Source organism: Tiliqua scincoides, chromosome 2 (assembly GCF_035046505.1).
Source record: "Tiliqua scincoides isolate rTilSci1 chromosome 2, rTilSci1.hap2, whole genome shotgun sequence".
NCBI lineage: Eukaryota > Metazoa > Chordata > Lepidosauria > Squamata > Scincidae > Tiliqua > Tiliqua scincoides.
In genome coordinates this window covers 14,825,295-14,852,377 of record NC_089822.1, presented here as the reverse complement: position 1 = coordinate 14,852,377, position 27,083 = coordinate 14,825,295, and the positions used below count along the sequence as shown (strand labels likewise).

Genomic DNA, 27,083 nt, shown 5'->3' with positions numbered 1-27,083 from the left:
CAGGCTTCATGCTGCAACAGTAGAAATATACAAAGAGGGATGTAATCCGTCGTGCTGCCTTCTCTCCTCACCAAGAAACAGATTTTCAAAGGGGAAAAAATTAATGGGGGCTTTGATTTTCCCTGAGAGACGAGGTCATAGACTAGGCCACTTCCTGTCTGCAGAAAGGCTGCAGGCTTCTCTAGACATGTGTCTTATGACAAAAGACCTGATTCATTTCAAAGAAGCAGTCACCGCAAATTGTAGTGAACAGCCAGACCACATTCCTTCCCTCCTTGTTTTTGCTTGATCATTACAGATTATTCAAAAAAAAAAAATACTGGAGAAAAAAATGATAGGTTTCAGCTGTTTAGGGTTACCCACATCTGAAATCAAAAGAATGTTTTACAAGCTTGGCCCAAGTCTGATCACGCAAACATGAGAAGTAGCATTTTCTTTCCATTAAATCACACTCAAACATAAATGCATACTGTATATGAAATTCTTCAAGGAATGAAGGCCCCTGGTGGCTTTCAAAGTAGTCTGTATCTTGCATACCTGCACATTTTAGAAGATACCAAAGGCCAGATGGAATTGGCTGATCTGCTTCATATACAAGTTATTAGGGCACAGGCTTTTCCCTTTTAGTATACTTGGCCAATTTCACCACCTAAAAGGTGCTCTTCTCAAACTGGAAAAGCACTCAAAAAAATTGGGCAATAGCAAGGATCAACAAACTAAGAAGTTAACATACACTGCTTCTGCTGAATCGGGCTAAGGTCGATTCAGGGCAACAGTTTGCTTCCAAGTTCCAGCACCAGCCAGCCAAATGACTCTAGTCTGGAAGCATAAAAGCAGAACAAAGTGAGAAGGGCCATCCTGTTCATCACAGTATTCTTACACACCTAGTCCAACAAAGTTATCTGAAATACTGAGGAACTTAGGAAGCAACAACATAAAATACAAATACAAAATTTAAACATATACGGCATGGCACATGCCCATATATGAAGCATGCAGCATGGAAACAGTCACAGCAGTGGTTTTCGCACATTTAACTCCGGGACCCACATTTTAGAATGAGAATCTGTCAGGACCCACCAGAAGTGATGTCATGACCAGAAGTGACATCATCAAGCAGGAAAATTTTTTAACAATCCTAGGTTGCAATCCTACCCACACTTACCAGGAGTAACTCCCATTTACTATCATTGTTAAAAGAACATACATAGTAGCTTGTTAAAAGTACAGGTCTGTAACATTTCCCCAAATACAGACACATATCATGGCAGCGTCAAGTCTAATATATTAAAAATAAAATATTGAAATGAATGGCGACCCACCTGAAATTGGCTCACGACCCACCTAGTGGGTCCCGACCCACAGTTTGAGAAACACTGAGTCACAGTATTTGGCTGAAAGGGCAATATATGGCACGTGAATTCCTTTTCTCAGTGGTTCCAGGGTGGCTCAGCCTTTACATGTGGGATAGATCAAGCAGTGCCTCCATAAGGGTGGAAAAGACACTGCAGACCTCTGAACCACCTGCTGAAAGTGCAATCAGCTTACATATAGGTGTCAACCTGTACTACTTCATGAAAGTGTGCATAGAGATCTGTATAGAGATCTGCTCCCCCTCCACATTTGTATTAGAATCGAGGAAGATCTGGTGAGGAGGTAGGCTGTGGTGTCAGCAGTGGCCCCTTTAAGGGTAAGGCCTGGGCATCCAGCAGAGTGTGCTGCACAGCTGCAGCCACTTGAAGGCAATAGGGCCCTCAGGGATATAAGAGCACCTGAGGCAGGAAGGGCTCCACTTATTTATGTGAGTCAGCCTTTTCCCACATGAAGATCTTTAAGTCCAAGTACCCTTCCACCATGACTGATAAACATTTGGAAGTGTGCTTGAAGCTGGCTGTCAGCAGCTACTGTCCAGGCTATGCATCCTTTGCTGATTCACTTCAGTGCAAGTCATCAAAGTAAACTCAAGTAATTACAAAAAATGTTTATAGTTAATTATGTTGTGTTGTGCAATATTGGCTCATGCGGTTATGCAAGGTACACCAACATACATTGGACACATAAATGTTATATGTTATGATGGCGCGAACATTGTAAAAAAACTGGTAGATCTCCGGGCCTTGCTGGGTTTCAAAGTAGCTCTTGAGCCAAAAAAGTGTGAGCACCCCTGCCTTATACTATAAGCTGCCAGGATGCCCTTGCTACACCCAATTCTTGGCTGAAAAGTTGTTCATGACCCAGTGTCTGGGCCTGAGCACTCAGAATATGTCCTGGAATTTGAAGAAGTGGATGCTCCTCCAAAGCTCAGAAGCCTTAGCCACAGAAGTTTGCAAATATGCTCCCCCAATCCAGAGAGCTGGTACCTGAGAGATTCAGAACTCATGGGAGGAGGATGAAAGACCCTACTGAACCTCGGATGGAAGGCCCTACTGGCAGATAGTTGCCAGTGAACTGCCACATCAGGTTATATTGCACTGACTGGAGTTCCTAGTATGGTAGAAGGTGGTGGGGTATGGTAGGAGATGGAGCAATCACCCAAACCTTGTCCACAAAAATCACATTCTTACCTGACATCTGCTTCTTTAGGAGTTGTGCCAGTACTAGGACATCTAATTGGGAGGCATTCAGAATGGATGATACAAGGGCAGTGATCTTAGTGCACCTTTCCATGGAGAGGAAGAGTCAGAAGGCCCATCTTCTGAGGCACTTTTTCAAGTGGGTGCTCCTCTTTTATTTAGCAAGGGGAGAGTAACTGACCCCTCTTAACAGCAGTGTCTTTTATAGCGGCTGTCTGCTGGTGTTGTATCTTTTTAGATTGTGAGCCCTTTTGAGATTGGGAACCATTAGTTATTTGACTTTTTCTGTAAACCACTTTGTGAACTTTTTGTTGAAAAGCGGTATACAAATATAAATATAATAATAATAATAATAATAATAATAATAATAATAATAATAATAATAATAGCTAAACAAATGCATCGGTAAAGCAGTTACCATGTTTTCCAGACTCACAAAGAGTATGGTCCAACAAGAAGCTGACAGAGCATACCAAGATCCAGGTCTACAGAGCTTGCGTCTTGAGTACACTTATGTACTGCAGCGAGTCATGAACTCTTTGCACATGAAAGGAGAGGAAGCTGAATGCTTTCCACATGTGCTGCCTCCGACGCATCCTCGGTATCACCTGGCAGGACAAAGTTCCAAACAACACAATCCTGGAACGAGCTGGAATCCCTAGCATGCATACACTGCTGAAACAGACGCTGCATTGGCTTGGTCATGTCGTGAGAATGGGCGATGGCCAGATCCCAAAGGATCTCCTCTATGGAGAACTCGTGCAGGGAAAGCACCCTATAGGTAGACCACAGCTACGATACAAGGATATCTGCAAGAAGGATCTGAAAGTCTTAGGAGAGGACCTCAACAGATGGTAAACCTTGGCCTCTGAGCATCCCGCTTGGAGGCAGGCTGTGCAGCATGGCCTCTCCCAGTTTGAAGACACTCTTGGCCAACAGACTGAGGCAAAGAAGGAAGGCCCACAGCCAGGGAGATACACCAGGGACAGACTACACTTGCTCCCAGTGTGGAAGGGATTGTCATTCCCGAATCGGCCTTTTCAGCCGCACTAGACGCTGTTCCAGAACCACCATTCAGAGTGCGATACCAGAGTCTTCCAAGACTGAAGGTTGCCAACACAGATGTCCAGGACAACACATGGGTGTTCTCTCCTCTGATTGGGTACAAGTGTGCTTTGTAGATGGGGCTTACTGCTGAGAAGACATGCATAGGACTGTACTGCAAGTCTGTTTCTTAACACAACTGGAATACTATATTGCACCGCTGTGGAAAAGCTCTCATAAGACAAGAACTGTCAGAAACCAGTTTCAACTTTTGCTTCAGGGGTGGGAAAACCCGACAGTTTAGCCAGACTTAAGTCTGGAAGCTTACTCTAAAACAGAAACCACCATTAAGCAACATTTCCCAGATAGGGGCAGTCAGCTGTTCTATTTTAAAGCAGCTCTCCCTGAAGTTACATTTCTAAAAAAGCATTTTGAGATTGTGTCAGAGGTAGAGGCAATTTAACAATTCAAGGATAACCAAGTTATGGCAAGGTCAAGTAGTATGATTCACTGTGAGGGTGAAACACACACAGAGGCACAATATGAAACTATTCTAAATTTCCATGCATGGAAAATTCCTGGTATGCAGGAGGAAAATACATAATGGCAGAACAATTGCATTCCTGAGTTACCAGAATGGGAAAAAAAAATTGAGGAATACCAAATTTCAACTACACATTAACTCCTAAGTTCTCCTTTCAAATGACTAAATAACCACTGAAGTATCACTTGGAGATTGTAGGTTTCCTAAAGCCCGAAGATTGCATAATCAAAATTGAGGACTAATTTTAGTATTCTAATCTTTTTAAAGTTTCTAGTCCTCAAGTCCCAAAGGAAAAAAAGGAAAATTATTTTTTCTGGTAAATACATTTTAGGTGCTGGGTTCCAAACTCCAAATGCTGTTCAGTGCGTTAAAGCCAAAACTGATGCACATTAAAGCAATAGTTTTGAAATATATTCCCTGCTCTGATGGGGCCAGGACTCAAAGAGCCATGAAACTAAAAGTCAGAAAGGACTTTGCTTTTTGAAACAGAAGTTTCAAAACACAGTTTGTATTATGGCATGGGGAAAGCTGCTCACAAGGAGAGAGTCAATCTTTCTGCTGGGCTATCACAAGCCTATGTGAGCCAAACTAGCTTCTTGGATAGTGGCAAGTAAAATGGCAGACACACATTAGCACTGGCCACCAAACTGCAGCATTAAAAAAAACTGCATATTACCATCAGTTAATAGCAACAACTAGTTGCTGAACAGACCACAAATAAACTTGTCCTTACCTAAAGGGATTATAATCCACTTTAGATGCAGATGCCAAGCATGTGGGACTGATGAAGAACTGAAAATAGGCTATGTAAGAACAAAATATTTGTGAAATAAGTTCCAGCATCTGCCCCTTTAGCATGCTTGTGAAAATAATTGCTTATTCATTTAAGTTGTCCTCATTCTCAGTTGTCTTTACTGTGCAAACTTAAGCGTATCAATTTCCAGACATCAAGTAACCATTCCATTTGCAAGATGATCACTGATCGGTTGGGGTCACCCGCAAGGCAAATACAGGAAAAAAGCATTTGAAACAGAAAAAAGATTCACAAAACCTATTTGGCAGGAAAATTTTTACCTTGCCAAGTCACTAGTTTTGACTCCAACTTCAAATCAGGCAGATATTCTGTTCAGTCATAACTATAATGATTAACTGAGCAAACTTGAGGATGGCGAGGAGGAAGAGTATTCTGTGACCTTCAGGAGAAGCCTGGGCGTCAGGAATCTTCTCTCATGAAATTCTGCCCATTTGTAAGCAACTGCCAAGAACATCCATGAAGGACAAGAAGCTGCCACTCTGAAAACGGGGGGGGGGGGGTATTAAGAGCATCACAACCAATCAAAGCAACTCAAGCCCCATTTCCTTGTCCATCCATATGGGGAAATTCATACAAAACATTTGCATTGCTACAAGAGTCAACTGAAGATGATAATCTTAACCTCTGGTCATCTTCTACCCAAAATACAGGGAAGAGACATAATAACATGCTTCTCCAAGTGTGCAAACTGCCACTAGGCCAGTTGCTAAGGAAGCTTCTAAATGCAATCTATAATACCTAACATCCTATATCTTTTTGCTACAGCAGGCAGGGATTCAAATTCAGAAGGTAATATTTCAATTGTGTTGGCTGCACAAGGTTCAGAACAAGGTTTTGAATGTGCCTAAGTAGCAAACTGTATATTTTCTATCTTTTTATGCTTCACTAGGACTATAGCAAGGTTAACAACAAATAAGCAGGCACCAATTTTATTAAGCAAAGTGATTTATCCCTTAGGCATACCCAACATATAAACCCATTTAAATTTATAGCAATGTCCATTTAATGCATAGAAGCTGCAAGCTAGAAAAAGGCATTCAATAATCATCACACATCATGCAAAAGAGCCCTCCCCCCACTGGCACTCCTGATATTAAGGCAAGCAAGTTGTCTAGGTTGCCCCTCAAATGTGTATTTTTATAGTCCTACTTTTGACAGTCTCTCGGTATATAAATCCTGCATTAAAACTATGGCAACCACCAAAAAAAGAACATGCTCTTACTAAAAGGAAAGCGAGAACCACATTGCACATCAATGCCTGACAGTCAATTGGCAGAAAGCTATAACTGCAGGAGTTAGCCAAACTAGACATTACTAGAAAGAAAATTATAATGACCTCTTAGTAATCATAGCTTGCTAACCACACTACATACTCAGTACTGCAAACTAAAGGAAGAGTCATTTCACACAATAGTCAAGTTTTGGAGCCAAATTTTGACTATTTCTTGTTTATAGTTCAATGTTTGTATGTAATCATTTCTTATTAGTTACAGTTCTATTTTATGGATATTTGAGTTTTTATATCTCTCTATATATATTCTATTTGAGTATTTATATCTCTACAAATAAACCCACAGAACTATTTTAGTTTCTACAAAACACCCTGTCTCTATTACTACACTGAACAAGAATTCTGAGACCAGAACAAATCAAGTACAGCATTCACTCCTACTGGAATCTGTATGTGGAATCTTGTCCCCAAAAGTTATTGTGGTACGCCAGCAGGATTCAAAGCTATCCTTTTACTCTGCTTGTTCCCCTTGGTTAATAGGCAGAAGGCTAAAGACAGATTTAGCAGAAAAACAGGGGGATAAGCTGTTTGCCCCAGCACTAGAAGTAGGGCAAGAAAGCTAGTTGGTGCAAAATGTGAACAGACACATATATTGGGCAGGTGGGACAATTGAGGGTGTCCAGTTGTACTCTGCACCATCTCTAGAACGGATGCTACAGAATGACAACATACCACTATATAATGTCAGAAGCATCACTGGGCAGGGAAGGGGAGGGCAGGGGGGATGGATGGCTGAAAAATGATGGTTGGTATATTTTATGGATTTCTCCCAGTGTCTCAGCCATCCAGCAAATCAAAACTGCAGCAAGGTGAAGAAGATTCAAAACACTGCTAAACCAAGTTGCTTCAAAGACTAAAATCATGTCTTAGACTAAACATGTCTGAGAATAAACACCAGCCATTTTTCTCAAGAAATCTACAAAAAGAAAGTACTAACAGAACCATAAACTGGTATTTCCAGAAATATTAGGAATTTGAACTGTTTATTTTGTATTTGGGAGCTCCCACCTAGCTTGCTTGCATTGCTAACAATAGTTGTTTTCCACTATTACACACGATAACACAATCATACGTAGACATCATATGAAATACAAGCATTCTGTATTATACAACATGCTCACTGAGTTTTGCATCAATCACAAGGTGCCCCTTAAATATCAAGAAAGGCTATATTTATATATTGTGCATCACTGTACCTTATAATTTATAGACTAAAAGAAGGAAGGGATAGGTCCCTGCCACAAGGCAGTAGGGAAGAACAAGAGAAAAAAATGTTAACAAGAGATTAATCTGAAAAAAATGCAGAGGACCTGGAAGAGTTAAGAACACAGAAACATGAGCCAAACTCCAGCACAGATTTCACTTAAGCCCACTAAAATAAACCACCAATTTCAATATGTCTCAATACACTAAACTATGACAAAAGACAACCTCTGCTGGACCAAATCAAGAGTCTATTTAACCAAGTGATGTCAAACTCGCTTGACATAGTGGGCTGAATACATTCATGGTTCCTGCTAAGGGCTGGAAGTGACATTACTAAACAGGAAGTGATGTCATTATGCAGATGATGGTCAGAAATAAACATTATGTTCTCCCACAGAAACTCATTAGCTGCAAATGACAGAAGAGAACATATGCAAAACATGGGAGGCCAATTATCACACAGGTTGCTCTTTCAGCAGCACTGTTACTGCTGCAGTATCACTTCAAAGCTCAGCAGCTGAGAGCTGGTCTGCAAAGTGACACCTCAGCAGAAGAGTTGCTGAGAGGATAGCCTGTGTGATAATTGGACTCTTCCAGCACCTCAGCAGCATCTCCCTCTTCTTGATTTGCCCCTTCCTGGGTAGCGTTCCTCTTCTTCCTGAGGTCTCCTTCCATCTCTTTCTCCCACAGCCTCACCGGAAGCTGTGCTCCTGGAAGAGAGGTGATCTTTCCGGGCCCAATGATCATGGAGGCCCGGAAAGAGCTTTCGGGGGCCACATCCAGTCCACGGGTCTTACGTTTGACACCCCTGATCTACCCCAACACTTCAAACAATGGTCAGCCAGATGTCCTTGGAAATTCACAAGTGGGATACGGTCCCCTGCTAATGTCCCCTGCCCCCTCTAAAAATCTGGCAGCAATGGCACTGTCACCTAGAAAGGAGGGGCAAACCAGGAAGAAACCCCTTTAGGAAGCAATCCTAACCCACTTTCCAGCACCAACATAAGGTCAATGCAGCTCCAAGGTAAGGCAACAAACACTGCCTTAGCTTGAGTAGTCCTCCGTCCATCTGCAGGATGCAGCACATGTCCCACTGGCACAGTTATGCCAGTGCTGGAAAGTTGGTAAGTATTTGGGCCTTAGTTTCTCTTCTTTAGGTGCCATAACAAGTGTATGTTACCTTTTAAACTGTTTATAGTTGCTGCAACAATCTGATGCAGAAGGGAGACAATTACACCATTTGAGAGACAAATGGTGACAACTACACTATCAACACTAAAGGGCAACACTCCATTATTACATATTTTTATACCCTCTTCTAAACATTTTGGAGGATTTACAACCAACACACAACAGAACACCAACAATTAAAAGATGACAGAAAAGAACAGCATTAAGCAGTGATACCAGATAAAACCCTAAAACAGCAAAGATAAACTAGTTAAAAATCAGCAAAAAGGCAGCAATGAGTCAGCTTAAAACAATCAATGTTGGGGGGTGCTGACGGACACCACTGGGCAATTAGTTGTACAACGGCACTGTCACCACAGAGAAGATTCCTTCTCTGGTTCCCACCAGCTATGCTTGCTGGAGTGGCATGCCAGAGATGAGGGGAGGGATTGCTTTAAAGTTCAGGGAAGTTCATGTGGGCACAGACAATCCTTAAGGTATTTTGGTCCTTGGCTAGACAGGACTTTGAACTGGCCCCAGAAATTAACTGGTAACCAGTGCAGTTGCACTGGTGTGACATGCTAAAAGTCTTTCACACTAGTTGGTGTGACATGCTAAAAGTCTTTCACACTAGTTCAAAGCCACATTTTATACAAATCAAAGCTTCCAAGCAACTTCAAAAGCAGCCCCACATACACCCCATTAAAGTAGTCAAGTCTGGGCTTAACCAATGCATGGAATAACTGTAGCCAGGTTCACCTTCTCCAGCAAGGGCTGAAAAAGTACTCCTGGTCGCTGCCAACATCGGGACAACCAGAGGTAATGTCAGATCCAGGAGCATCCCCAAATTGTGCACCTGGAGTTTCATGTATATCAACCCATCAAGTATTTGTTGTAAACTGCCATCCATAGTGATGGAACTTCCAATTAACAGCACTTTTGGCTTATCTGGATTAAGTTGCAATTTGTTCAAACCCCTTCCCCATCCATCCAGAGTCAGTCTGAGGGTTTCTACCACCTCACTGGAATTCATAGTGTTCCAAACTCTATAGAAAAAAAAGGCTGCATTTTTTAATCATGTGGCTTAAGAAGCTGTTCAGAATAGGCAAATCAGCAGAGTTATGCCTGCTACACCTTTTAAATAATATAAAAACATTCTGTAATCTTGATTTTGCTTAACATAAAAATACATTTTTACAGCAAATTGCTCCCACCTGTTCCTATTTTGTCTCCACTATTTAAAAAAACTTCAATAGTTTTATTTCTTACAGCCTCAGCCAGCCTCCTCTGTCTGTTCTCTACTATTCTGGAACTCTATTTTGATCCCACAGAATCAGAACTTGTAAGGGCTGAAGCTATTTTAATAAATCAAGTCCAGCCCTCTGTAAACAAAAACAAAGGAATGTATTCTGGCTGGATTAAAAGGAAGTCTTTTATAAGAGGTGTTGATAAGATCAGAGCAAGCTGCCCTTCAGAGCAAGCTGTCCTTCAGATTCCTACTCATAAGCTACAGCTCAGGGAAAACCCATTTGTTTCTCCTACACAAAGAATGTTTTCTTTATCTTTCTATCAATTCATACTCACCATCTAAAATTAAGAAATGGAAAGTCTGTTTTTGGGATGTTAAGACAGCGTGCCGTTTTTGGCTACTTCTATTGCTTTTCTAGCAGTCCTGTAAAAATACTGAAATTTATCTTTTTTAAAAACTACAGTAGGTTTCCCCCTGAAACTCTCCCGCCCACAAAAGGTATCTGCACTGGCTCAACAGAATTTGTCCCCCTGCTCAACATGGCTCCTTTGATATGTCACATTATAAGTAGGCCACAACAGCGGTACATGGCAGGAAGAAAATGACAGTTCATTATTGGCTTGACTATAGCGTGTTGGAGCCAGAGACCACCGTCTTTCTGCAAAACTAAAATGACACCAGTGCTGTTCGCCGATCTCTTAAAACGCCAATCATTAAAGCAGAGATGTGCAGCTAGGCCCTTCAAGGCACCTTTTGCTACTTGCAGGTTTTGACTCCAATTTTTTTTGACATGTGACTTGTAGTGTTACACTTGGAGAAGTTCTAGCACTTGAAAGGAAATGAAGTTTCTTTTGCAGCAATATCCAACCAGAGAGAGAGAGAGAGAGAGAGAGAGAGAGAGAGAGAGAGAGAGAGAGATGATGAGAACCATGGAGGCAAACACACATTTTGCTTTGCACAGAAATTTGGCACATAACCAACCACTGCTTACCAACCCAATATAATACACAACACCACATTGATTCCTTGCTTGTGATGGGGAGGTGGGTGGTCAAAGCTCAATGCTAAGCACATGCTTTGGGCTTACATCTCCAGCATCACCAGGTGGGGCTGGGGAAGACCCCTGCCTCAGACTCTAGAAAGTCAGTATAGCAATACTGACCTAGAAGAACTAAAGGTCTGACTCAGCACAAGACATATTTCAGAACTTGAAAAGAATTGCATGGCCCACCCCTGAAGGATTGTATCAATTAGGTCAGGAGTGGCCAACCTGCTACATGAGTGCCACTAGTGGCACGTGGACATTTCCTAAGTGGTACACACAAAGTTGCCTGTCACTGCCATGTCGGCTGATGCAGGGCTCCATGGATGCAAGTGCACAGCACTTTTCCAGAGTGAAACCTAGAAAGAGAGCAATAGGGGCGGGGGCAGAGCAAAGATAGTCAAACAGAGGCTCAGCAGATCTTGTGGGCCAACAAAACGACAGCAGGTTCACAGCAGGCCGAAGAAGTGGAATGACATGTTCAAGAGTCTGTACATAAAAAGTGGTGCTGTTGGTTGACCACCCCTGAATTAGGTGTTGACCATATATATTCCCGTTTTATAAGTAGGATTTTATTACAGAAGAGTGAATCAACTATCATAGGACAGAAAAAGCACAACAACTAGGAGAACATCCACAACACATTCAAAAGGATATGAAAATTTCATGCAAATAAAATCAGTTGCATGAACATGCATGCACAAGCACACACACAACATACAGGTCGGAGTACTGAACAAGCATTCTGTTTCTGTATTAAATAAACAGAGGCAGGACAAACAGTTTATACCCAGAGGGTGAAGTTACTGATGAGAGGCTGAATGAATGTATCTATCCTGCACGACTTCATAAACAATACGTGGCTAGATGAATCAATGGTCCGCTTTAGCATACAGAAACTGCACATATTTACACATACTTCAGAACTTGACAAATTTGCTTTGGATCTAGGAGCCAGCCCAAATATTTAGGAACCACAACAATCTTTGCAGCTTTCAGGGTTTTATGTTGTTCATGTCAGGCCAAAAATAACTAACATGCCACCACTGAAAATTAGATTTCACATACAAATGAGCATTAAAAAGCACAAAAATCCTTATGGTGGTTGCCATTTGGCAAATGGCAATGTGACAGCAAAAAGATCTAAAATCTTTGATCCAAAAATAAAGTAAAAAACATGCTTCTTGGTGATAGTTAAAATTTATGACACTAGAATTTTTATTTTATATATACATACCTGAGTGTAAGTTCCACTGAACTCAGTGGGCTTACTTGTTTTAGGACCGTGTCTACTCACAAGTTCTCTCACATTTCCTCTTCTGCCCCCCCCCTTTTACAGCTAGTACAGGGGTGCTGCAGCAAAGGTACAGACAGCCACACTTAAGAGTCTACTATGGGGGAGTGGAGGGTATACATTCTGTGCAATGCCCTTCTCCCCATATATGTGAGTGAACAAGCAAGCATCCTCCTCCACAAGCAGGCATCCCTTCTCCTACTCATTTTGAAAATGGCCTCTCTTGCATCTCTCCCAACACTGAGGCTCTTCCTCCTGATGCTTCCTCACTCTCTAGGACAGCCAAACACCAACAGTAAGGAAGACCAGCTTCACTAGCAAATGTGGCAGCCGCATTGGGCACACTACCCAAAATAATTCAACCTGTAATCCCAAAAAGATATATCCGCTCAGTTCGCAGTGGTTCTAAAAAAGAATTCAAGCTTGTAATTCTGTCTCCATAAGGCTTACAGTATAAGCAGACCAAGAGCAGAAACTTCCTTTGAGCATCATTTTCTTGTCGGCATGTGTCTCTCTGAGCTGTGTCCATCTCTCTTTTTTTTAGCTCTATGGCCCAATCCGGAGGTTTGTGCATGCATATTGAATGTGAATGTATTTTTACTGCTGACTGATCTGATCTCTGGCCTGTATACAGAAGAAGGCGATCCCTACTTCAAGCAATAGCTGTCCCTTGCAACCATTCCTTAGGTGCCAGGAGGAAGTTTAGGGTAACCTGGCACCTGGCACCCAGAATCTGTTGAGCCCTGGGATATCTACTAAGAAACTTCAATCCTTGGGATCAGTTCAAAGACACAGCACCACAGCTGAGCTTCTATAAATCAATTTTCCAGAATTAGCTTAGAGGCGATAGCATTAACAAGCTTATGACAAAACCCAACAGGAGCCATTATAGCTATTGAGTCATGATAACTCTTCCACAGCTGCTCTAAATCAGCAGGGATACCACTGTCTGAACTCAAAAGGCAACCAAAAGCATTTTTTCGGTTTCCAACATTTGCTACAGGGAGTCAAATAATTTTATTTATTTATTATTTTTTTAATATATTTTATTCATTCATTACAGATACAGGAAAGGAAATATTTCCTTTCCTGTCAAATAATTTTAAAACATGTTTAAGCTGGAAAAAGTTGGAAAAAATAAATGATACCTCATTTCCCATAAATGATACCTCATTTCCCATCATTAACCAAGCTCTTTAGGTTGGTCCTAAAGGCGCTAGGAATTGGGAGCAGAAGCTAGTCTGTCTTTTAAAGTCTATTTACATAGGATATAAAAATGCATAAACATCCAAAAACACACACAAAAACTTCCCTATTTCCTTCAAGCCAACCACATCCCACCTTTTTTTTTTTAAACTTAAGAACAAACTTTTGGAGACACTAGGCTTCCTGATACAAGGGAGATGAAAACTCTGCGTAACGTATAAGTTGATGCAGTTGAAATAAAGGTAATTTAGAGAACTTATGTTCCTTCATGTTCCACTGTACAAGTGTTACCATTTCCATCCCTGTAGTTCATTAACTTACAGCTTTATCAAGGTGGGAGTGAAGGAATGTTTCTACAATAAGATAAAGAGATATGAGTCAATCACACTAAGCCACCAAGTACTCACATCGCTCTTCCTGAACTTTGCTTTCAAGCTCTTCATATTTATTCTGTTCAAGTTTCCCAATCGCACACGTTTTCAACACCTAGACAAAAAAAAATGAAAAAAGTTTCCAATTATATTCCACACAGTCAATAGCAATCTGTCTCGTCTTCTTAACACTGAACCATATGGTTGCTTTAAAACAAAAGCTACCATCTCACATACATTTCTCAAATTCACCTATTAAGCAGCACAAATTCCTGAAACTCTACACTAAGCCCATGATCAAATTTCTGTACAGCCACAAAATAAGTAGATTTAGCTCTCCGAATGTGCTAGCATCGATGACATTAAGTAGAGTAGAGTACGCACCCAGTCTTCAAAACATAAGGGGAACACAGTAATAATACTACATGGTCTACTCAAAGAGATGAGCAAGTCTGATGCCTGCTGAAATCTAAAACAACATCACTACAGAACAGGGGTGGGCCAAACCATGGCTTGCAAGCCACTTGCAGTTCTTGACATATAGTTTGCAGCTCATGGAAATATAGTGGCCGAACTCCTTTTTGTATTACAATTAATATAAAAGATAAATACAAATTTTTCAAGCTTTATAATTATTTACCAGATATAAACTGAGAGTCCACTGGATTAAAACAGAAGTGTTGAATTTACAAATTTAAATGCTTCTTAAATATTTCAGCTTTCAAACATCTGAAATTCATCATACACTGCTCTTATGTTAAACAAGTTTGGCCACCCCCGCTACACATGCGTGGACACACACACAAAGTTGCAGAGATGGCACAAAACGTAACCAAGATGCAAGGAAGGGCACCAGGATGCAGGTCTCTTGTTGTCTTGTGTGCTTCCTGGGGCATTTGGTGGGCCACTGTGAGATACAGGACGCCTATTGCCTGATCCAACAGGGCTGTTCTTATGTAACCAAAAAAATCAGATCCATTGCATAGGCCTGACCTTTTCCATCAAAAATAAAAACCTACAGAAAGTTAAAGCAATATCCAAATCAACACCTTCTCCTTATTTTGCTAGGAGAATAGCAAACACACAAGGATAAATCAGGGAAAGAAAAAAAAATGAGCTTAAAAAGATGACCTCTTAAAGGAAAGAACTGGACTTATCAGGGTTTTTGATACATCAAGAAATGATGTAAGCAGGCTGTTTAAGATTAAACAGCGATCTTAGTGCTAATTTACACTTGCATGTATATACTTTGATTTCCTTATGCTCAATGACTTAATAACTAAATAAGTAATGACAAGGAGGCCTATCTGTGATGGAAGTATCAAAGGTCTAGCATGACCTGACAAAGTAGTGTTTCTCAAACTGTGGGTCAGGACCCACTAGGTGGGTCACGAGCCAATTACAGATGGGTCCGCATTTCAATATTTTATTTTTAATATATTAGACTTGATGCTACCATGGTATGTGACTGCATTTGGGGAATGTTACAGAACCCTACTTTTAACAAGCTACTATGTATATGCTTTTAACAATGATAGTCAATGGGACGTACTTCTGGATAAGTGTGGGTCGGATTGCAGCCTAGGATTGTTAAAAATTTTCCTGCTTGATGTAACTTCTGGTGGGCCCTGACAGATTCTCATTCTAAAAAGTGGATCCTGGTGCTAAATGTGTGAGAACTACTGTGATAAAGTTTAATACAGGTGAAGAAGAAAAAACAATTTGTGAGATCTGTCCACACTCCTTGCAGAATCAATTTTGTCATGACTCATATGCTGAGAAACCTGTATTCTGCACTGACAGTTCTGACAAGCCTGAGAAGGGATTCAGCTTTGCTTGAAACTTCAGCATAAATTAAAAAACACAGCATTTTACTTTGACAGTTACTAAATTTGTGTAAAAGAGGCAGAAAACAGAATTCCACCCATGAAAATATGTTCTGTCTTTATGCATTCTCATGGCTCAGTGCAGACAGGATCAGGACCAACTTTGCCCTGGTCAAGTTGGTACTGAGATCCACAGTGGTCCCTTCTATAAAGCAGGCACTTGTAGCCCAGCTCTGGGGGGCTTCCATTCTACAGCAGCCAGGCAGCACTTTGGGAGAGAAGAACTGAGGTAACAGACAACATCCTATTCATCCAAACACTCCCTAATAAGCATGCAAGATAGTGATATGGGTGAAATGGGTCACTTTTATTAACGAGAAGTTTAAAGGAAGAAAATGAAAGACTTCGGCAAGAAAGGAATGGATCCTCTGTAGTACTGTGGCTGACCAAACAAACTGCCAGTCCTCATGGAGCATCCAAATGCTAGCTAAGCTCCACCTTCCCCTGGCATAACATCCAATGGAAGACAAACCCCCAAGTCATATGCATCAGGGAAGCAGGGCAAAGGCAATCTGCATGTTATTGGCACTATGCGGATCAAGAATCTCTTCATTCTTAAGGTTATATACCTAATTTCATTAGAGTGCCGCAAAGGCATCGCACACAGCAAAGCCCTCTCTGCAGATCCTAGGGGCAGGCTGAATGTATGGGAGAAGTCCTGCAGGTACTTTGGTACTAAGCTGTGAAAGACTTTAAAGGCCTGGAAATGTACACTGGTTACCATCCATCTTCAAAGCACTTTTAGTCTGGAGGCTTGAGAACATCTTACTAAATTGGGACAAGCAATTCCATTCTCTGCTTTATTATTTTGTAAAATCATTAAGATCATCCTAGCCCTTAATGCTGCTAGTAAGCCCTGCTGAACACAGTGGGAGTTGCTTCCGAGTAAACATGCATAGAATTGTGCTGCAAGTCTTATTACTGCACACACACTTCACTGAATTATTCTGACAGGGTTTCAATATTTTAAAGTTTATTGAACATTTTCCATCACGAACAGCATTAGGAAATATGATCATTCTATGGTGGCTAACCAGAATAAAGGTATATTTGACCAGCTTCATATTTTGTAACATAAGTTCATAATTTATAGCCCTTAAATCAGCGGTTTCCAAACTGTGAGCCATGGCTACCCAACGAGTTGTGGAAACCAGCCAGGGAGCCATGGAATCCTCACCAAAAAAACTGCCACTTTATACAATGTACGGGATTGTAACCCTAACGGGGAGACCCAATAGGTCAAGGGAGCCACCAGTTGGAACAGTTTGGGAACCACTGCCTTAAAGTCTTTATTTTGTTGACAATATAGATTTTAGGAAATATTTATATGCTATTTTTTTAAGCAAGTAGTACTTCACAAAGTGGTTTACAAAGCTACACCTGATTCCCAAAGGGCTCAGAATCTAAAGCAAGATGCAGTAGAGACACCAGCAACAGCCACTGGAAAATATGCCATGCCAGGGTGCAAAGAGCCAGTTAGTCTCCCCCCGCTAACTATATGAGGACACCACTTTAAAAGCTGCCTCTGCCTAACTACCAGTTGTTAGCTAAGACCACAATCCTATGCTTGTCTACTCAGAAGTTAATCCAATTGTCTTCAGTGGGGCTTTCAGAAAAGTGTACATAGGATTACAGCCTAAATATTGTACTGGTTTTGTTAACCATTTTAAACTTCTACAGTAGTGTTACATCTTGTGCATAATTTCTCCTCCTAGTCATCCTGCCTACAGTTCAGCATAGAACAGGTAGATTGAGCAAAGCCTGAGGAGTGTGCTGCTGTCTGGGGAGTTTGTTGGCACCAAGGATGTGCTGGTGCTTGGAGGGAACCGATATCACTCTAGCAAAATGAAGAAACAGAATCCAGGATGGTGCTACACAGATAAGTACAGGTAGTCTTCCTTCTTAATGGAGGGGGTCAGCAGCATGTTTGGCTTCTATCAGTTTATTGTAATCCATGTATTCTCAGCGTACACCCCCTACATTTATTATAATCCATGTACTCTTGGTATACACTCCCCTGTACATTCACAAGAAGGCAAAACTAGCTGCCACCCCAACTGTAGGTTGCTTGATGAGCTCATACAGCATGCCATACATGCCTGTGCAGAGTACACAGCAGATGAATGCCCACACAGGTTTTACAACAGCTCTTCAACAACACATAACTTGCCAATCCCTATGACAAGAGTTTTGCTGGTCATTTGAAGAAACACTAGAAACACTAAATCTGCAAGCTGGGTGATATATTTATAAATACTGTAACCTACATATTTTGACTTATCTTCCCAAGCAGCAATGACAAAATCATTAAGACTAGAATTAATGCCTCAGAATTCCTATGATCCTCCAGCTGCAGAAGACAGGAAAATCCATGTAAAACACCACCACAATGTACTGTATCTCTTTGTACACATTAAATGACATGTTCTTAAAGGATGCAACTCCACCAGCATCAACAGAGAAGTGCGTTAAACCGTGCTAGTGGGATGGAGAACCATTTAAAAACCATATGCCTAAGCAAATGCCCTGAACAATAATTACATCATAATTCTCCTTTAATCCCACAAGGTTTCTCCCAAAAAGTAGATAACCCTGTGGTGTAGTTTTACAGGAGACTCTGAAGAGGCAACACCAAAAATCAGGCTGCCCTATTATTCACATAGCTATGAGCTTGGGCATTTACTTTGCATGTTCTTCCACTTTCTTCCCCTTCCTCTCCTATTCCCCTGTGCCGCTTTGGAACAGGGAATCATCTCATTTGTTGCTTTTGTAAACCACTTTGAGAACTCCATGGGTTGTATCCTAATGCGTGCAAATGGAAGTGAACTTTCCCATCCCCAACTTTGATCTGATGGGCCACTGCATCCTTGAAAAACCTATCTGAAGAGTAAGCAGAGCAAGATTCTGTGGAGCATGGAGGATTTTCAGGTTATGGGGTGACTGGTGATTGTTGTTTCCTTTCCTACCTTGCATGAACAGAAATGCCTTTCGTTTTCAGAAGAAAAAATTAAGATACAACCTTTTACTAAAAAGCAACATATGCATGCAATGAATAAGTATTGCACATTCAAGGGAGCTTGTGAACACCGTTCAGGGTCAATCCACTGCTGATAGTCCACCACTCACATTAGCCCTGGATGCAATATTTTACCCATCCACTAGCGCTCCTCAGAAGTATGGTTAGAGGAAATGCAACTCCCTCTCTTTAGTCTCATCTCTCTTTGACAGTTGCTGACTGGGCCAATTAGCAGCTGCCATTACTCCTTAGGGATCAAAACAGAACATAGGTTATGCTCCAGCTTGCATTTCATCTGCTTACTCTTCCCAATAATTTAAGGAATTTAAGGAAGCTTAACAGGATGTTTACAACAGGTTCTCAGAGACAAATGGGTTCTGTCCACTAATGGAGGCCATTCATTTGCATGAATCAGTCCTCACTCATGTGCGCCTGCAGTCTGGAAAAGCTTTCTGCATGTTTTGCCACCTTCTGAAGAGCAATTGGCATGCAGAACTCCCTGCAAAACAAGAAGCAATTGGCATGCAGAACTCCCTGCAAAACTCCCTGCCCTGGGAGACTTGCCTAGTTCCCTCTGTATACTTTTTGTGCCGCCAGGCAAGAACAAGTTCATTTTAGGCATTTGAATGATAGCTCTTGACTTTTTCTGGTGTTGGTTTTTTATCTCTTCTGTTCTTATTGTGTTTGGGGGATTTTATTTTTATAAGTTGCTTTCCTGAATATTGACAGGAAAACAGTGTTATTTTAAGTAGATAAATCTTATCTTGTAGAAAAGAAACATCCAAGCAAGTGTTTTAAAAAGGGGCCAGACATACAATGCAAGACCTTTCAGCCTCTGCACCACATATCTCAAGAGGCTGGTATTGCACTGCCAGTCGCAAATGGAGTATTAGTCTTGTATGACAGCACTGGTAGTGGCAGGATGGAGCTAAGTGCTCCAGCACCAAGCTAAGAATAGAGGAAACTTGTGTGGCTGAGCTCCTCCCACCCCAGAATATCTAGCAAAGCACCACTTAATGAGGCAATTCCTCCATCTGTTCCACCTTTGCCAGAAGGCTCTCACTCCCTGTCTACTCCCAGGGTTAAACATATACAGCAATTTAATTTTTCATTTGACAACCATGGCAGCTGATTATGTAAGACAAAACAATATTTGTAGATTAGTATTTATACGTACAATACTCTTAACATATGCAGTGCTTTTTTAATGTCCAAAGCACTTCACATACATTAATCTCCATATTGCTGATGAGGAGAGCAATACGGAGAACAATAATTTATCTACCTAGCAATTGAAGCATATTTGAATCAGGGATTTCTCTTGCCTATGACACTAAGGAAGAATTTAAAGATATAGGCCACAACTCAGCTGCTGAGGTCTTCTGCGCCTCTGAAATCCTGCTGTGATTTTTGACTGCCTGCTTCCCTGGACTTCTTTGTTCCCCCAATGGCTCAATGATATGTGTTAGGTCTTGCTTTGTTTTTGTTTTATATTTCACTGTTTAATGTTAAATTAACATTTTAATGCCTTGATGTTTTTTCCTTCTTACCTGTTATGATACTTTGTATTTTATTATGGAGTTTTGTAAGTCACTTTGGGCGTTTGCTTTGGCATGGGAAAAGCAGGATATAAATTCCTCAAACAAGCAAACTTGCCTATCTCATGGAAAGGAGAGATTTGAACCCACAAACACACTGGTACATTCCTGTTTAAAGCACTATGTGCTACATCCTTCCAGATCCCCTTTCAGAAGCACTGCAAGAAGGTGACTGAATAGCACATTTGGTAGCAAGTCCATCTTTGCTTGCATCATTAAAGATAACTAGAACACATTTGCCATAACTCTTATGTACCACTGATAAAAGAGCCTTCCAAAGAAATTTGCTTCCCTCAACTCTACAAGCAGAGAGTAGAGAATAAGAACTCTTCAAAGTATCTCCCTACCCATCCAACATTGCTTCTCCTTTTGGTTCATTAGGCAACATTTCTTCTGAGCCACGAACCCAGTTTTTATCAACAAGGATGATGTTTTACTGACAGTCAAGGCTGCTCCATCAATTAGCTACTGGCACACTTTTCCATTGCAAGAGACTGCTCTACTGCCAACCTCAATATCCAGCCTTGTCAAATCCAACAGGCATGGACTGACCTTCCAGTCAAACAAAAGCAGCACCAAATCCTCCACCAAGCCAACAGGAATACTTGACCAAGATACAAGATATCCTGCCTCACACAGTGGATCAGCAATTGCTCATTTTCCCTGATGCAACATCTTTCCTTCTAAGGATGGGATAAAACCCTGAGAGCTCGGTCAAGCCATTGTGCTATTGATTTTGAACACAAATACCTATGTATTTATATCATATTATGTATTACCACTCTATTCACATCAGATGAAATCGATTGCAGTTCATGAAAGCTTATGTTGACATTAATTGGTTAAGGAGCTCCAATATTCCTTCCTGTTTTTGCTGCAACAGACTAACATGGCTACTACTCTGGAAGCTGGCATTCTAAGGGTCCAGTCCTATCCAATTTTTCAGCACTGATGCAGCCATGTCAATGGGGCATGCACTGCAACCTGTGGTGGTGGGGGGCAATCACAAAGACCTCCTGAAGGTAAAAAGATGTTTGTTCCCTTACCTTAGACTGCATTATGACTGCACAGCACTGGAAGGTTGGATAAGATTGAGCTCCAACTTTCTTTTTGCACGTCGATTGAATTGCTACTACAGGCTGGGAATTCTCACTTTTGAATGCAAGATATCTTAGTTTTTATCTTAAATACATTTAACACATTACAGTCATTTTCGTGTCCCCCTGAGTTTCAGATAACCCTGTAAGTTCCAAGCAGTTCCCTCTGATGTAGATTCCTCCTTCCTTCCAGATCTGATTACAGAGATATTAACAGCTTTTCTTTGTACCCTGGCACTATGCTGAAGCTGGATGCCAGATAGATAAACTGTAAAAGCACTGAAGCATCTCAGCCACTTAAGAGGTTGCCATGATATACTGAACCTTTTCTAACCAAGGCCTGGTTAACACATGAGTGGACATGTACATTTGATTACCAGACACACCTGAAGACTGATAGTTGACTGTGTGAACAGTCTCCAACATGAAGGTTCCATCTGTGGCAGTCTTTCTGAAACAGCCAACACTCTGGTTCACCACACAGTTCAGCTATACTGGGAGAAGTGTCCATGATAATGATTTGTTGGAATGTGAGGCACTGATGTGGAGACACCACAAAACTGGGTTTAGAATTTGGTATCTGCTAATTCCAAGTCCAAGTCATAGCAATGAAGGAATTCCCTGTAAGCATTGTTTTAAGTAACCTATAAACTTCTGTTATACCCTAGATTTGGCCCTATAATGTTCATTCAAGTAAAAATGCTGAGATTTAGTCTAACAACATAATTTGGACACAGACACTCAAAACCAATCATTCAGCATTATATCCTGAGGAAAGGATATTTGTGAGAAAAAAATCTCAGTCTAAAAATAAAAAAAATGGCACAGTTTTAACAAAGCCATTATCTTCAATGTAGCAAAAATGAACAAAATTCCAGTGCAAGAACAGTATGATCAAAGTCTGCGTCTTGGTGCAATTCCAAGGCTTCATTTCAAACACTTACTTGGAAGTAAGCCCCATTGAACTCAGCTGGACTTGCTACCAAGTAAACATAAATAGGATCAAGCTACACAAATCAAACTTCTCTGTACCGCTCAAATTCCATAAATCAACACAGAGCCAATTAACCCTTATAATGAACCAGAGGGTTCACACTGACTAGTGACTCACTCCTATGACTGAACACTGATGCACAGAGAGTGCATCTCTAGAAACAACTCCAGTTATTTTTACCTCTCTGAAAAAATAACTGAATGAACGGCGCTTTTGAGTTGCTTTCTAAGGTGGTTTGGAACAACCCTTAGGGCTGCTTCTGTGCTTAGCAGATTCCTTCTTTTTGCCTTCCCATCTCTTCAAAAAATTCCATCTTTTTGCACTGTTCTAAAATAATCAGATACATACCTTCACCTGTATTCCTGTTTTGGGGTTTAATCAACAAATGTTTGTGTCAATGCATGCACAATACTGCATATCCATCAACAGTTCATACTCAGTCTACTGAAGTTTGTCATTAAATATGTATCCATTTAGAACAGTATTTTCAGATTAAGCAATTGCAGTAATTTGATACATTATTTAATATGGCAGTTGGAAAGGAAATACAGGAAGAGTAGTAACATGTTGGTGAAAAGACTTTCCCTTACCCCCAACATTATGAAACCGTATTTTGAAGGAGGAGACCAGAAGTATAACCACCTAATATGACTTTGTTTGGGGTGTTTGGGGTTGCAAGGTGAACAATTGCCACTTGAAGCCCTATTCCATTAATAAGATTCTTCCAAATGTACTATTTCAAGCCTCAGTGTCACATAAAACCACTATACCTGCCAACCATGAAATGCAAAATTTGGCTCAACACCAAAACACAAGGTGAAAGGAGAGTTTGAAAGCTATCCAGACAAATGCCCTTGTTCTTTTGTATCATGGAATCTGATTTTCTTCTGGTGCTTAGATGCTGCAAAGATAAAGAGTGAGATTGGATTCTCTTTCACCTTCCAGTCTTTGCACTTCTGCCACAGCTGTATAGGAAACTTCATCCATCCAAGCATGCTTATTTTAAAGTAACTCAAGAGGATACAAACTCCTTTATCCTACCATAACTCAACTACTTTCCCCGTTATGCTTAGGCTTAGCAGCAAACCCCTATCTGTTGCTATAAGGCAGCCATTTTCAACCACTGTGCCAAGGCACACTGGAGTGCCATGAATGGTCTACAGGTGTGCCCCAGGAGTTTGGAGGAAGGTCATATATTAATAGGGCCATTGGGGATGTGAGGCCCCAGCACCAGCAGCATGGTGTCCTTTACCAATGGTCAAAAAACTGATGGTGTGCCTTGACCATTTTAGCACCTTCTCAGTATGCCTTGAGATGAAAAAGATTGAGAATCACTGCTAAAAGGCAAAATGAGACACAAATTGAATGCAATGGTCCATAATGGAAGTTCTGGTTCCCCCAGTTAAACATATGAAAGCTTGGAGGCACAGGAATCTTAATCAAGTGATAAAATCCTTACAAATAAACTCAGCCCACCAAAGAAACAACTGAAAGTCATCATGCAATCCAAAACTAGCCAAATACATAGGACAAGTACACAGGCTCTTCACCAGGCTATTCTGCACATCTCCTGAACTTCTCAAACATGCTCCATGTGCCCCCCTCCCTCACTTGTACACTCTGAATAAGCAGGAAAAGCTGGAGAAGCATATTTCTATCTTGCTGTCAGTCTAGCATATTTTATATTATATTATATTATTATTATCAACTTTATTTTTACCCCGCCTTTACCCCCAGACTCAAGGCAGCTGAGTATATATATGATATAACACAGGGGTGTCAAACACATTTCATACTGAGGGCCGAATAGCATTCATGATGCATGCTGAGGGCTGAAAGTGATGTCATTAGGCAGAACCAAAAATACACTTTTCTCACTTAGAAACTCATTAGCTGCAAATGACAAAAAACACACAAATCCTGATCATATTTCAAGACATGGGAGAGCCCAATTTTCATGTGGGCTGCCCTTTCAGCAGTGCCACCTCAGCATGGCTCAGCAGCTGAGAGCCTGAGGGCTGGATAAAAAGCTCCTGCAGGCCACATCCAGCCCCCAGGCCTTATGCTTGACACCCCTGATATAACAGATAGGGTTAGTTTACCAACGTTAGCTTTCTTTGCTGCAATTAGACCCCCGTACTGTCAGTGGCATAGCTAGAAGGGGTGCAAAGCACTAAGTTTTGCAAGGGAGCCTCAACAACGGCATGCAAGTGGCCCCTCCCCTTTGGAGCCACTGGGGGGAGAAAAATGGAGGAATTTGTCTCCATTTTCCTCCTCCTGTCCAGAGTGGCTCTGAAGGGGAAGGGCTGTTGGCACACCAAAGGGAGGCTCCCTGCAAAACTTAGTGCTTTGCCCCCCATCTATGCCACTGCCTCCTGTCATATTCACATCCTTTGGGGAAATCTCCCACTTGAAAAAGATTTAAAAGGTGCTCACCGATCACATTCACCAGTTTGGCATAAGCATCTCAGGAGGATCAATCCCTCAGGAAAGGTGTGAAAAAGTACTCCCACTTCCTCTGTGCAGATCCCTTCGTCGGTGGAGTCATTCCCAGAAATAAATGCCTCTCACTGGCAGGCAGGAAAAGCCAAAGACTTGGATTTCTTGAAGCTCTCTAGCTTACACAGTCCTGACTCACATGCGAACTATTGAGCTGTCAGCTTTCCAGAGCGCTGGGAAGTGCAAGAGAAGAACAGACGTGTTATTTTAGAAAGAGAAGGGAAAGGAGCAACACCCCCCATGCTGCCAGTGACTGAGCCCCTTCTGAGGAAAGCTTCACTTCCAGCACAGTTGAGATGGGGAGGGAGGAGATGGGGGCACATGTGCAGAAAGTATATGGCGCTCCCCAGACTGAAGGAGCCACCAACTTGCCACCAGCGGGGTCCTCTCCAAGAGGAACTTCTCCCCACTTCTCACCCAGCCTGGCCAAGAGATTATGCCTCTCACCTCCCCTCCAGCTAGCAGTGACTAAGCCCCTTCTGAGGAAAGCTTCACTTCCAGCATAGTTGAAAGTGCCGGGGTGGGATGAGGAAGGCATGTGTAGAAAGTGAGTGGTGCTCCCCTGGCTGAAGGAGGCACCAACTTGCCACCATTTGGGTCCTCTCCAGGAGGAACGTCTCCCCCAGCCTGGCCAAGAGATAACACCTCACACCCCCCTCCCCAAGCTAGCAGTGCCTCTTCTGAGGAAAGCTTCACTTCCAACACAGTTGAGGTGGGGGGGGAAGAGGATGAGAAAGACATATGTGGAAAGTGAATGGTGCTCCCCTGGCTGAAGGAGCCATCAATTTGCCACCAGCCAGGTCATCTCCAGGAGGAACTTCTTTCCCCTTCTCCCCAGCCTGGCCAAAAGACGAGGACCCCCCCCCCCCAAGCTGGCAGTAATGAGCCCCTTCTGAGGAAAGCTTCGCTTCCAGCACAGTTGAGGCTGGGGGAGGGGATGAGAAAGGCGTATGTGGAAAGCGAGTGGCGCTGCCCTGGCTGAAGGAGCCACCAACTTGCCGCCCGCAGGGTCCTCTCCAGGAGCAGCTCCCCGCTTCTCTCCCAGCCTGGCCAAGGGACGTGAGGCCTCCCGCCGACCGCACAATGGGAGCCCGAGGCTGCTCCGAACCCAAGGCAGACAATGGAGGGCCGGGAGGGGGGCGAGCCCCGTCCAGCAGCCTCCCCCCCACCGCCTGGCCGCTACAGCCCTTCCAGTCTCTCCCTGCGGCAGCTCCAGAAGTCTCCAAAGGGGCGAGGGGGGGAGGAGGGAGGCGGGCAGGGAAGCCGCTTCCCGCTCTCCTCCAGCCCCCCTCCCAGGTCCACGCCGGGACCCTTCTCTCCCGCAAGGGCAGCTGCAGCGCCCCCAGCCCCTCTCTCCCAGGCCGGACAATGCCCCATTCATGCCGCCTCCTCCTCCCTGCCTTCCCGCGCAGGCACTCGAGGGCTCCCCCCGCGCGACCCGGGACCAGGAGGAGAAGTTGGAGGGCGCCGCGCTCACCCCATGGAGGCTGCGGGCTCCCGCTGCGCCCTGCTGCTGCGGGAGAGCGGAGGCGCTGCGTGGAACTGTTGCCAGCGCTGGCAACAAAGTTGCCTCGTCTTCCTCCCGCTGCCGCTTTGCACGAGCCTCGCTCGCCCCGCCCCGGCCAAGACGTCCTCCCGGCTCCGCGCTCCCCGGGGGGGGGAGGAGGAGGAGGGGCGGGTGACTTCACCGCCAGCCCACGTGCACGCCCAGAAAGCCCCCCCCTCGCCAGGGCTGGGGCAGCGCGTCACGTGGGGGGACCGCCTTCTTCTCCCGCCTTGACCCAATAGCCGCCCGGGCAGCACCTTCCCGGCTGCGCTGGCCTTGGTGGCTGCTGCTCTGTGGCGCCCCCGTCGGGCGCTTGTGGTGGCAGCCCCGGGAAGGCTCCCGGCCCAGGCGCGAAAATGGGTCTGATGCATTTATCGGCAGGTAACTTGTTAAAAACCAAGCAGATCAACAACATCAGCTCCAAGTGCAGCACAATCCCAAAACACACCCGAAAAATGCAACAGTCCAAGCAAACCACGAAGGAAAATCCCAAGCAAACAGCCCAATCCTATGCACATCTACTCAGAAGTAAGTCCCATTAGTGTCAATGAGGCTTACTCCCAGGAAAGTGGCTAGGATTGGGCTGTAAGGAGGCTACAAGCCTGCACACCAGTGTTTCTCAAACTGTGGGTCGTGACCCAAT

General features: G+C 42.8%; 1 protein-coding gene across 2 annotated transcripts in view; it reads right to left on the bottom strand.

Moving 5' to 3' along the window:
* The window catches only part of RAI14 (retinoic acid induced 14), a 104,888-nt gene extending 78,350 nt beyond the window's left edge, over positions 1–26,538 (bottom strand). For both annotated transcript variants that reach the window (XM_066614107.1, XM_066614106.1), the window contains exons 1-3: positions 26,372–26,538; positions 24,832–25,067; positions 13,841–13,919 (exon numbers count right to left, since the gene is read on the bottom strand). In XM_066614107.1, coding sequence (XP_066470204.1) covers positions 13,841–13,876 — 36 coding nt within the window. In that variant the 5' untranslated portion in view covers positions 13,877–13,919; positions 24,832–25,067; positions 26,372–26,538. The remainder of the gene's footprint in view (positions 1–13,840; positions 13,920–24,831; positions 25,068–26,371) is intronic.
* Positions 26,539–27,083: the final 545 nt, after the last annotated feature.